Genomic DNA, 10823 nt, shown 5'->3' on the forward strand with positions numbered 1-10823 from the left:
TTATCTTCTGAAAGTCCTGGAGAGGCTGGTGTGACAGAACGTTTCTCAGGAGAGAGAACAGCTTCCTGCTTTTCATCTCTGTTTTCCCCTTCTCTCCCCCCGAGTGAGGCCAACAGTACCTTCCCAACAGAGCAGAACCTTCTCGTACCAACATTTAACTTCCCTGCAACGTTCAAAGTGCCACAGGCAGGCTCTTCTGGGACTCCGCTTCCCCCAACCTTGTCCCCATCCCTTGCCCACCTTCGTGCTCCCCTCCAAACCCACCCTTACCTGCAAGCATCGCAGGAGGAACTGGAAAGGACTGAAGCGAGTGCCATTCCTAAACTGATTAATGAGTTTTAGGTGTAAGGCTAGGGGAGGTAGACTTCAGTACCTCAGAGACCAACCCCTTTTGCAAGGTCCAGAGAAAATAATCTGAGGACTGGCATCAGTGCACGGTAATTTTTACTTTTATTTGTGGGGAGGCGGGTTTTCTGTGCTTACTGGTGGGCTGACATAGCTTCAGACTACCTTCAGACCACAGCTGGGAAAAGCTGCAGACTGAATAATTGAGAAGTCTGAGAGAAAAGAAAATGGTGGACTAGCGTCAGCAAAAGCCAAATAGCCATCCCTCCTCTTTCAGCGATCTGTAGTCCTCACATACAGCTATACTTTGAAAAAGGAGGTGCAGTGGAGGCAGAAGCAGCATGATATGCTCCTGCTATGTTTTCATGCACCAATAGCTTGCCGAAGTAAATCATCTAACAGGCTTAGGGTAAGGCAGGAAAAGGCAATGTTGCAGTAAGAATTTCACCCAGGGTCTGCAACCTCTACTCTCCTCACACACCTGATGTGAAAGAGACTCACTGTAAGAAACAAAGAGGGACCGCTTGGCTGCCTCAAGTCCAATATTAACTCAGCCTTTGCAGTACCCAACCCACCAAACACAATGTCGCCAGCTAACTCCCTTGCCAGCGCAGACAAAGCCATGTCATAGCCCTGCAGGCCGGCTCAGCACATACCTCACCTCTCCTGCACTTTCTCGTCCAAACAGCAACTCTCCTATGCCTCCAGGGCATTTGGGGATCAGGCCTGGGTTTAACCCGGCAGGCAGCTAAACACCACGCAGCCCTTCGCTCACTCCCGCACCCCCACAGTGGGATGGGGGAGAGAGTCGGAAAAAAAAGTAAAATTCGTGGGTTGAGATAAAGACAGTTTAATAGGACAGAAAAGAAAGGGGTAATAATAATAATGATAAAAGAATATACAAAATAAGTGACGCACAATGCAATTGCTCACCACGGTCACCCCTCCCCCAGCCAACCCCACCTACTTTATATACTGAGCATGACATATGGTATGGAATGTCCCTGTGGCCAGTTTGGGTCAGCTGTCCTGGCTGTGCCCCCTCCCAGCTTCTTGTGCACCTCCAGCCTTCTCGGTCGGTAGAGCATGGGAGGCTGAAAAGTCCTTGACTAGTGCAAGCACTGCTTAGCAACAACTAAAACATCAGTGTGTTATCAACATTACTCTCATGCTAAATCCAAAACATAGCACTGTACCAGCTACTAGTAAGAAAATAACTGCATCCCAGCTGAAACCAGGACAAGGCCCCACCTCATCCTATGGGGCTACTCATGGGCACCCACCACCTATGAAAGGCTCTGCCCCATATGGGCCGCTAACTGCTGGGACTTCTGAGAAGGTGCTAGGCTGAGGATAAGGCAAGTGTGGAAAAACCCAGCTTGGGGCTGTTCGCAAAGGGCCTTCTGTCTCCGCAGGTTACCGTCACTTGGTTGGAGATAAGATGGGGGACTCAACTGTTCATCCCTTTGAGGGGCTCCTTTTCCAGCTAGGTTGCTTGGGTTAGGGAAAGGAAGGATGGGACAGCCAGGGTATCAGGGCAGAGTCTAAAGTGAGGATGAGGCTCAGAAGGGCACCATGATGTTTTTCCTATTCACGGGGAGAAGCACGGAGTAAAACCTGCTCATGCTCTGCTTCGACTTCCTTCCCCACAGCATTCAAAAATCCCACAGGTAGTATCTTCTCAGGCACCGCTTCCTTCAGCCCTGGTTCTAGCCTTTGCTCTACACTTCCCTGACAGTATCACAGGAGAAACTGGAAAGAAGGTGAGGGGAAACCCTCCTTTCCCTCACAGGAACGTACACACTTCTGCCTTTTGCCAGCCACAGTTGATTTCTGTCTGTTGGGGGAAGGTTGGACTAGGCTTAGGGTATCGTCACAGCTTTTGCACTGGGGAGGCAGAGAGGCTTGCAAGTGCTCTGTAGCATTTTCTCTGGCTATGTTTCTGGGCAGTAGTCATCCATGAAAATTCTGGATTGGGTTTAAACTGCAGGCTAAAAGATTCATTTATGAAATGCCATCATCATTCAGGCACTCCAGACCTTACATTTCCCAGCCTGAATCCCAAGGTGACATACATGTAGAAACCCTCTCACAGCTGGAAATACCCAAGGACAATTTGGAACCTACTGGGGCAAGCTTCCCTACCTGCAACTTTTCAAACACCGCATTTGCTCATATTCTGCATGAACCTGTCTCCAACCTTCACTCTACATATGCCGAGAGCCATTCCCCACGTCCATCCTGCAGCTGTTGACCAACACGAGGAAGGGCCTGTTCCTGCCCCACGTCCTGTGATCCAGCAGGCAGGGCACAAGGGGCATAAGCGTTGGAGGGGTGGGAACTGCTCCTACTCCCAACAGGAGCAAGGAGCTGACGCCCTTTGACCACGGTTTCCCTCCCTGTTAGTGCTTCCTCTAGTCATTCCTTGTTTTCCCTTGTACCAACCTGCACTTTTCTTTGCTGTTCCACTCTTCCACCCCAAATGCAGCTTAAGGAGAAAGGGTTTTTTTTTCCCCTCCCACCCCAGTTCCTAACACTCCTCTCTGCCACTTCCCAGAGAAGATCTGTCACTCCAGGGTATAGCAAGCCCTTGGCAAGTTGAGGGATTGCAACCTCATCCTCTAACCTCCAAAGGAATTCAAGGAAGACAGGGAAATAGTGCTGTTACAGTATTTCCCTGAGAAATTGAAACGAGACATGGCCAAGGTACAGAAATTGCTTTTATTAAAAACATTCTAAAAGGTTATTTATAAAATGCATTTCATCATCTGCATTTGGAAACAATTCACGAACATACAGTTGGTGAGGCATCTTACACTTTCAGAATTTCACCTCACAGAACAAGCTTTAGCTCTATAACTTCGTTACGCACCTAACACCACAGGCAACCACACTCAGATTTCAGGAATTGTTTGTAGAAAGATTTCAGCCTTAAAATAGCAATTTGTTTAAAGAGAGACTTTTGGTAAGCAGTACATGTGCATATGTGGAAACATCCACTTGGTAGAGTGGACTCATCTTTAAAATTCAATGGTTTGTGCCAAAATACAATACTAAAATCAACACACACAAAATAAATAACTTGATTGCAGAATTCACAAAGCAGTTATTTAATAAATAAGGATGCATTGTGAGATATCCAATGTACAGTAACTTCTCTACTAAAAAAAAAAATCTGTATAGAAATCTGAATAAATACCCTTTTGTGATTTTTTTAAAAAAAAAAACAAGTAAACAACAACTCATCCTTCCTTTACAATTCCCAGATTCACACTGAAAGAGATTTAACTCCTCCAGAGTGAAGGAGTATGCAAAAGAAAAAAGTACTTCATTTATTTGCATCGAGAGTTTTAACAGTTTAAAGTTATTCCCACACTCCTACCTAACTTGGCCCAAAATTGCAAAAAGCTTTTAACAGTTTAACTTCACTACGATGTGGTTCTATTTTTAGAGAGGTCTGCTCATTTTACACAGTGCATTAAAAAAACCGAAGACTAAAGTCCTACTGTAACTCCGGTAGACTTTGAGATGAGTTTACAGCAGGGCAGAAGGAAAGGCCACAATGACCCCAAGGACACCGGAGTATATGGTGAACTAAATACATACATTTATACCTGCAAAGCAAAGGCCCCAAATAGCAACCGCGTACGAGAACTGTACTGTATGTTGGCATTCATCCATGATTTCACTGAAGGGGCACTTCTTTCAACGCAGGAGTTACCGCAGGACTTGCCACTCACTCGTCGTAGCTGTGCAACATTTTCTCTTGAACACATTGTATCACGTGTTACTGGAAGTTTCATACAGACTTAGAGACAGGGCCGCTTTCAAAGAGGTACAAAGGAAAAAATCCTCAAATAAAAAAAATCACTTTGGTTTTCGACCCGGGGAAATTAAACAGATGTTAGCAATATTTTGGGAATCCTCTGTGAAGTTAAACAATGCTGATGGAACGGTTGTGTGCAACTATGATTCAATTTAAGAGGATTTTAAATTGGATTACTTCAAAGATATGTTTAGACAATAGCTATGCAAACAGCTGAATCAGCACAACTGATTTACAGCAGCGCCATAAATCAGGCCTACCGCCAGGAGAATAATAAGTCTATTTTAATATAGTCATAGGTTAAACAATAAATCTAAGCCCCACGCTTTATCTTGGCAAGCTTAATACAAACAAAATTATTCTGGAGCATACAAAAAAATGCTTAGAACCACCTGTTACTAGAGCTTACCTGATTAAGACTGGGTTGATGGACGTTGAAGCCAGTCTTAGCTGAATGAAGTGTTTTCACTGTAGAAAGTTCTACACAGATAAAAATTGAACTGGCCTTTAAGTATTCATTTAACTCTCCAAAGAGAGCAGAACGGTCACCAATTTTTTTTTTTCGGATCACTAATTTTTTTTCTCCTCATGCATTTGCTAGATAGCTGGGTAGCAATCTATTTGCCTAAAATAAAGTCCTAAGAAGCGCTACCTCAAATCCTGAGTTACAGACACTGCTTCCTTCCCTAAAGAACAGCTACAATTTCCGATCTATGTTCAGTTTAGAGTGGGGATATGACAGAACTTAAACCAGAGATACGAGCTAAAAAGTACAAAATAGTTGGGTGATTTTTCATTTATTACTAGGACTACAGGAACTAGACTTCATCCAGGCAGTTCCTTCCGTCCCACACTTTCTCCCTGCAAACGCCTGGGGTACTTAAAGGGAAAGACGTCGCACCCTTGTAGTTGCGCGACAATGAAATTCGTGTTGGTCAAATTCAAGGGAAGATATACAGGTGCGGCTTTAAGATACATAAAGTTACTGCAGTTTTCAAATAGGGCGGGGGAAGGTATAAATAATTGGCGCTATGCCCTTGTTCTCCGTGGAGAACATCAGTGGTATGACAGCAGCACCTGTACGTTAACTGCCAAAACCAGATCAGGAAGTAAGCCCTCGGAGACACACTAAGTAACTCTACATCAGCAAGAGCTAAGTTTCTTAATAGGGTTCGGCTGAAACACGAGACCGTTTGCCATACAGCCTCAGTAACACCATTATGCTGTTATGAACAGCAGAAGAATCAAGTGAATGCATGTCTCATTCAAGCTGCAACGTGCCTTTTAGAAAGGTGCTTAAATGCTCAAATGACTCAATTTAATAAATAAATTTAAGCTTAACACCGCTAGCGCTGTGTGCGTTAACACTGCTTCACATTCTTTCAAAGTAAATATACGGGACCTGGGAATACCTACAGTACCATACCACATTACCTCTAACCTTTGGTCACGCTCCCTTTATATTTTAAACGAACACCTCTTCAGGATTTGCTAATAAAATTTAGCAAGAAAATGTGAGTGTGTCATCACTAGCATTTTCATCCAATATCCAATCTATAAGCAAATACAGGACACTTCAGAACTTCAAAAACCACTCGTATCTTTAAAGCAACATCTAGCTTTAACACAGTTAGGCATCCAGTAACACTTCAGTGGAACAGAGAAAAAATGAATATAATATGGCTAAGGTTAGGCTCCGCTGCCAGTCAGATAAGTACGCACCATCAGAGTACACTTTTGGAGAGATGGAATGCAATGGGGAAGAGTTTATATTCAGTTGAAATTAGTCTTCCGTAAATGCTTATTAGGAATTTCTATAGCGCTGACTTGGAGAGGCCAGGACCCACCAACAATTCCTGCTTGGATAGCTACGCCCGTTACAACTGCTAGATCAGGATCTACAGAGGTGTTAGGTTCCTTTCCAAAGAAATCCTGAATAACTTTGCGTATTTGAGGAATCCGGGTGGAGCCTCCAACTAACACAATTTCATCCACTTCTGCTTTGTGTAGGTGGCCTTCCTTCAACACCTGTTCAATAGGCACAAGAATCTTCTCAAAAAGGTCCTCATTTAACATCTCAAATAGCTTCCTAGAGATTTCGGTTTCAAACACAACCTTGACAAGGTTGTTCTCTACTTTTGAAGAGTCTTCAAGATTTTTCAGATCTTTTGCTTTTTGTGAAGGCTTGCCTTTTAGCACAGTGTTTGTTTGTACCTCGCTTTCTTTTGTAAGCTTCCTTTCTGGCATAGTCAACGACACCCTTAGTGTAGCTGCCTCACGAACAGTCAAATTTAATTTAACTGCTTCCACAGCCTGTCTGAGGCGATGTATTTCTTCTTTTCTTGTTGGCAGAGAACCATACATTTGATGGAGCTGATCATATAAATACAGCATCAACCTCTGATTAAAATCCTGTCCTCCAAGTTTGTTGTTACCTGAAACGTCAGAATAGAAGACATCAGGCACATCACCTTCAAAGCTTCAGAAAGCAGCGCCCATCTTCTCTTTTACTGGGAGATGGCTCTCAAGGGCCAGAACAATGATACTAGGACCATAAGCATAGAGCAAGAGATCACAGAGCTGGGAAAACAGACATAATTGTCGTCCACCGAACAACGCATGATGAATAGTAATTTCCAGATTTTTATTTAGCAACTATTTTAGAATTTATCCCCCTCCATGTTTTTCCCCCTGGAACCGCTCTGCTACACTGTAACAGAAAGCAGCAGTGGCTGTTAACTCAGAGGTATTCTCTATAGAAGAAAATACGTAAGGATTAATTTCTAGCTGGAACCCTGTAACTGAAGTGCAATCTCTCACAGCAAATTGTTTTTCCAGTTAAAATTCTCAGTTTCAAATTTCTCTGCCCAGAATGGATTTTTCTCTTAGCACTTCCACAGTACAGCTTTATAGGGATTGTTGTTTTAACGCTTTGAAGTTATTCAATGTCTTTATACACCCACACGAAAAATTACATGCTACTGAAGTGTATGTATATACCCTGCCGAAAGCGGAAGAAAGTGATAAAATGCAAGCAGTGAACTCAAGCTGTATTAACAGGTATAGCTTATATTAGCCTTCGGGGGGGGGGGGAGGTGGCTTTTATAACCAATTTCTCCTGAAAGATTCTTCTTGCACCATGTTTCCAAAACCATTCAAACAATTGGTCACACTTTCCATTCAACAGAGTTGAAAAATGGCCTGCAGATTTTCATCTGCGTTGAACAATACTCTCAAGAAGTTTCCACTGTTTTGTTTTGACTGAAAACAGGAATTCACTTAGTAGACCTCCATCTAACTAAACCAGAATGAAGCTGCTGAATATTTCTTGCTGTTCCACTCTTACTGGACTAAGCAGCAGCTCACATCAAAACTTGTTCGTTCAAGGCAACGCAGACAGCTAGCACTGCATCTCAGACCTGTCTGAATCCAGGTCATCTGAAAAGCAGTTGTGTATTCCCTACAGTTTTACGAAACAATGCTGCCAGAACTCTTTGCCAAGTGATGAATCACTTTGGCATATACATACCACAAAACTTACTTCTGGGTTAACAGCATAACACAGGGTGGGTTAACCCCGCCCAACTGAGCTGGAGCCAAACACAAGGCGAGGCTGCTCTAAAGCACTGGTCAACGATTTGGCAAGTATTTCCAGCTTGGACAAAGAAATAGAAAGATTCGTAAATCTTTCCAGCCCACAAAAGTCCAGTCAAAGTAATTGTAATACGCACCAGCACTTTTACTGGCAGGCACAAAAGTTAACAGCCATGGATAAAATGAAACCACAACTTACTCCTTTGAGTCAGCCAAAACCTGTGAATTTACCTTAATTATTGAAACCAGTCACAAACTTCATTTTGCATGAAAGGCAGCTGAGAACACTATGTGAAGAGGCTGGTATGTTTTAAAAAGCCCCGCTAATGGTGACTTTAGGTGCACCTTTCCCTTCTCCCCCACTCTTGAGAAAGTAAAGCATTTTTCTCACCTGCCATGGCTCGTGTGAGGAACATCCCTCCCTGCTTGTTCAACAGGGACACATCCAAAGTCCCTCCACCCAAATCCACTACCAGAACATTAAACACATCAGCTTTGTGGAGTCCATAAGCCATAGCTGCAGCTGTGGGTTCATTGATTACTCGCAAAATTTCTAGCCCTACAAAGAGAAAAGATACCAAGAACAGTCAGGTACATTTCAGAAAACTGCAGTTCTCGCATCAAAATGACATTTACCATTAGGTTTCTTTTTTTTTTTTTTTTGAACCAAACTTACCTTAAGTGAAAGGCCAGATCTAAAGGAAATAGTTTTCTAAGCAATAATACCCAGTGAACTCTTCTTATTTAAGCCTAAAGTAATACTACTTCAGTGTCAGGGTGAAGTCATGAACCATTCTTTGCCCAAACATGTTTCTTCCAGAGAAACCTTGCTAAGGAGATTTATTTCACATGTTCTATTTCTGTTTAAGTTATTGTCCAAGGGTGCTCTGTATAGTCTCTCTATTTGGAGATTACCAAAAAGACTATTTTCCCTGAAGTAAAACTTACTATTTCTAGCTATCTATGTCTGCATTAGTCAGCTGCAGCTGTTGGTACCCAAGAGTTCTCTGCTGTTCCTCACAATTGGTAATGGTCTGCAGTAAAAAAAAAAATCCATTCTAAGGTTCTCTATCACTGATTCACTGTTTCCATAGCTCCCCCAAAGACTTCACTGTTAGTGACATAGACCTAAAGATAATTTTAAGGCTTCACAGAAAAACGATGGAATAAAGAGACATCACCTGCAAGGTTAGCTGCCTTAATGGTAGAATTCCGTTGCCTTTCATCAAACTCTGCTGGCACAGAGATGACCGCCTTCGAAATGGGCATGCCAAGATAGCCTTCTGCCATTCTCTTCAATTTCAGTAGCAGCTGAGAGCCAATATGCTCTGGAGTGATGCGAAAAGTTTCATTAGTTGCCACAGAAAATTCAGCTGATCCGTTGTTGTTGAAAATCTAGGAGGAAAAAGTAACACAACCCACAGGTGAGAAGTCTTTTTCTTATGCTCTCCCACCTTGCTCCCGCCAAATGTTTTATTCACATATAGTCTGTTTATTCTGGAAAAATATGAATGTGCTTTTGCCACTTCCTGAATCACTTTTATTCCTTGACTATGACTATTATGCAAAACATGCAACTTAAGGGGTCGGAGTATATCCAAAGTAGTGACACCCACTGTGCCCAGGTAAGACACATTAAAAAAAAGTTAAGACCTAGCAACTGCGTAATCAACTTCAACACCACGTTCAAAGCTAAAAGTAATGCTTTTTAATCATTAGGTTTACCCTACTCATAAAGCTTCCCACAGGTTCTTCTTTCTGAAAGGAAAGAAACAGGTTGGTACTGGAACAGCTTCTCTTAACAAATAAGGAATTCAAAGACTGTTTGCAATACCCAAAAACTTGTCTCTTTTCAGCAAATACTGCACCATGCTAAACTAATGCAACACTTTTTTAAAAAAGCAGCTTTCAAGATCTGCTGCTGGTTAAATAAGCACTAGAAAAGTGCTAGGGAAAAAAAAAAATGCAGTGGGACAGAGAAGACGACTTTTACACTTGACTTTTTTTTTTTTAATCTCAGGGAAAAAGCAAAGTTTCAGCAAAGCACAGCTAGAATTTCAAGTTGAAATTTATACTTTAAGAGAAGAGGCTGGAAGGTTACCCAGAAACACATTTCACAGTAGAGGACAGGGTTCTCTGGAAAAATCACTATCAGCTCTCACGCAGCAGTACGCGACTTCCACAACCGCTTCCTCCTCCCCCCTCTGGATACCTCTTATGGTTTTCAGGCATATCAGGTTTAGCCAAATGACTCAAGGTCAGACAAGTTGGTCACCTACTACATGTTTCAAGCGTCCTACGGCTTACTGCTTGGAGAGGACTGAAGAAGATGGCTACTTACCTTAAAAGGATACCTGCTACTTTCACTTTTCAGTTCTTCTGAAGTGAAGATTTTCCCAATGAATCTTTTTGCATCATATATGGTGTTCTGAGGATTTGAATCAGCCAGTTCTAGGCCATCATATCCTACATACACATCTCTGTCTGTGAACGAGACTATACTTGGTATGCTGTTGCGCCCATTTTCATCTGCAATAACCTTCACCTGCCCTGTTCCAGGAAGAAAGACACCAACAGAGCAGTAAGTCGTGCCAAGGTCGATCCCAATTACTTTTGGTGTAGGCATCGGTAAGTATTGCTGTGCTAGATAGCCAGCTAACAAGAGAGCCAGGATAGCCGAACCTGAAACACAGATTTTTAAAAAACAGCGTTAGAGTATCTACTGCTGCAAACTCAGAATTCAATGCAAATTACACAGCTTTATACATTGCATCTCATGCAGTTTTATTTCACGCTCTGAAGCCTGTTAAGCTACCTAATTAGTTTCCAATTTCTTCAAAGATCACCAGCAAGTTCAGGTCTTTTAATTCAAACATCTCATGCAGTTTTATTTCATGCTCTGAAGCCTGTTAAGCTACCTAGTTAGCTAGGTAGTTAGTTTAGAAATTTAGTTAGGTAGTTAGTTTTAGAAATTAGTTTCCAATTTCTTCAAAGGTCACCAGCAAGTTCAGGTCTTTTAATTCAACAAAATCTGGTTAGAAGAGTCAAAAATCTTAGG

The 10823-nt window shown here is 42.4% G+C and overlaps 1 protein-coding gene across 1 annotated transcript; it reads right to left on the bottom strand.

Moving 5' to 3' along the window:
• Positions 1 to 3047: 3047 nt before the first annotated feature.
• HSPA13 (heat shock protein family A (Hsp70) member 13) lies at positions 3048 to 10457 on the bottom strand (the record flags this gene model as incomplete). Its single annotated transcript, XM_009274497.2, has 4 exons — positions 3048 to 6606; positions 8157 to 8324; positions 8947 to 9160; positions 10107 to 10457. Coding segments are annotated over 4 exons (1395 nt in total), but the record flags the coding sequence as incomplete, so codon positions are not given.
• Positions 10458 to 10823: the final 366 nt, after the last annotated feature.

Source organism: Aptenodytes forsteri, unplaced genomic scaffold (genome assembly GCF_000699145.1).
Source record: "Aptenodytes forsteri isolate BGI_AS27 unplaced genomic scaffold, ASM69914v1 Scaffold207, whole genome shotgun sequence".
NCBI lineage: Eukaryota > Metazoa > Chordata > Aves > Sphenisciformes > Spheniscidae > Aptenodytes > Aptenodytes forsteri.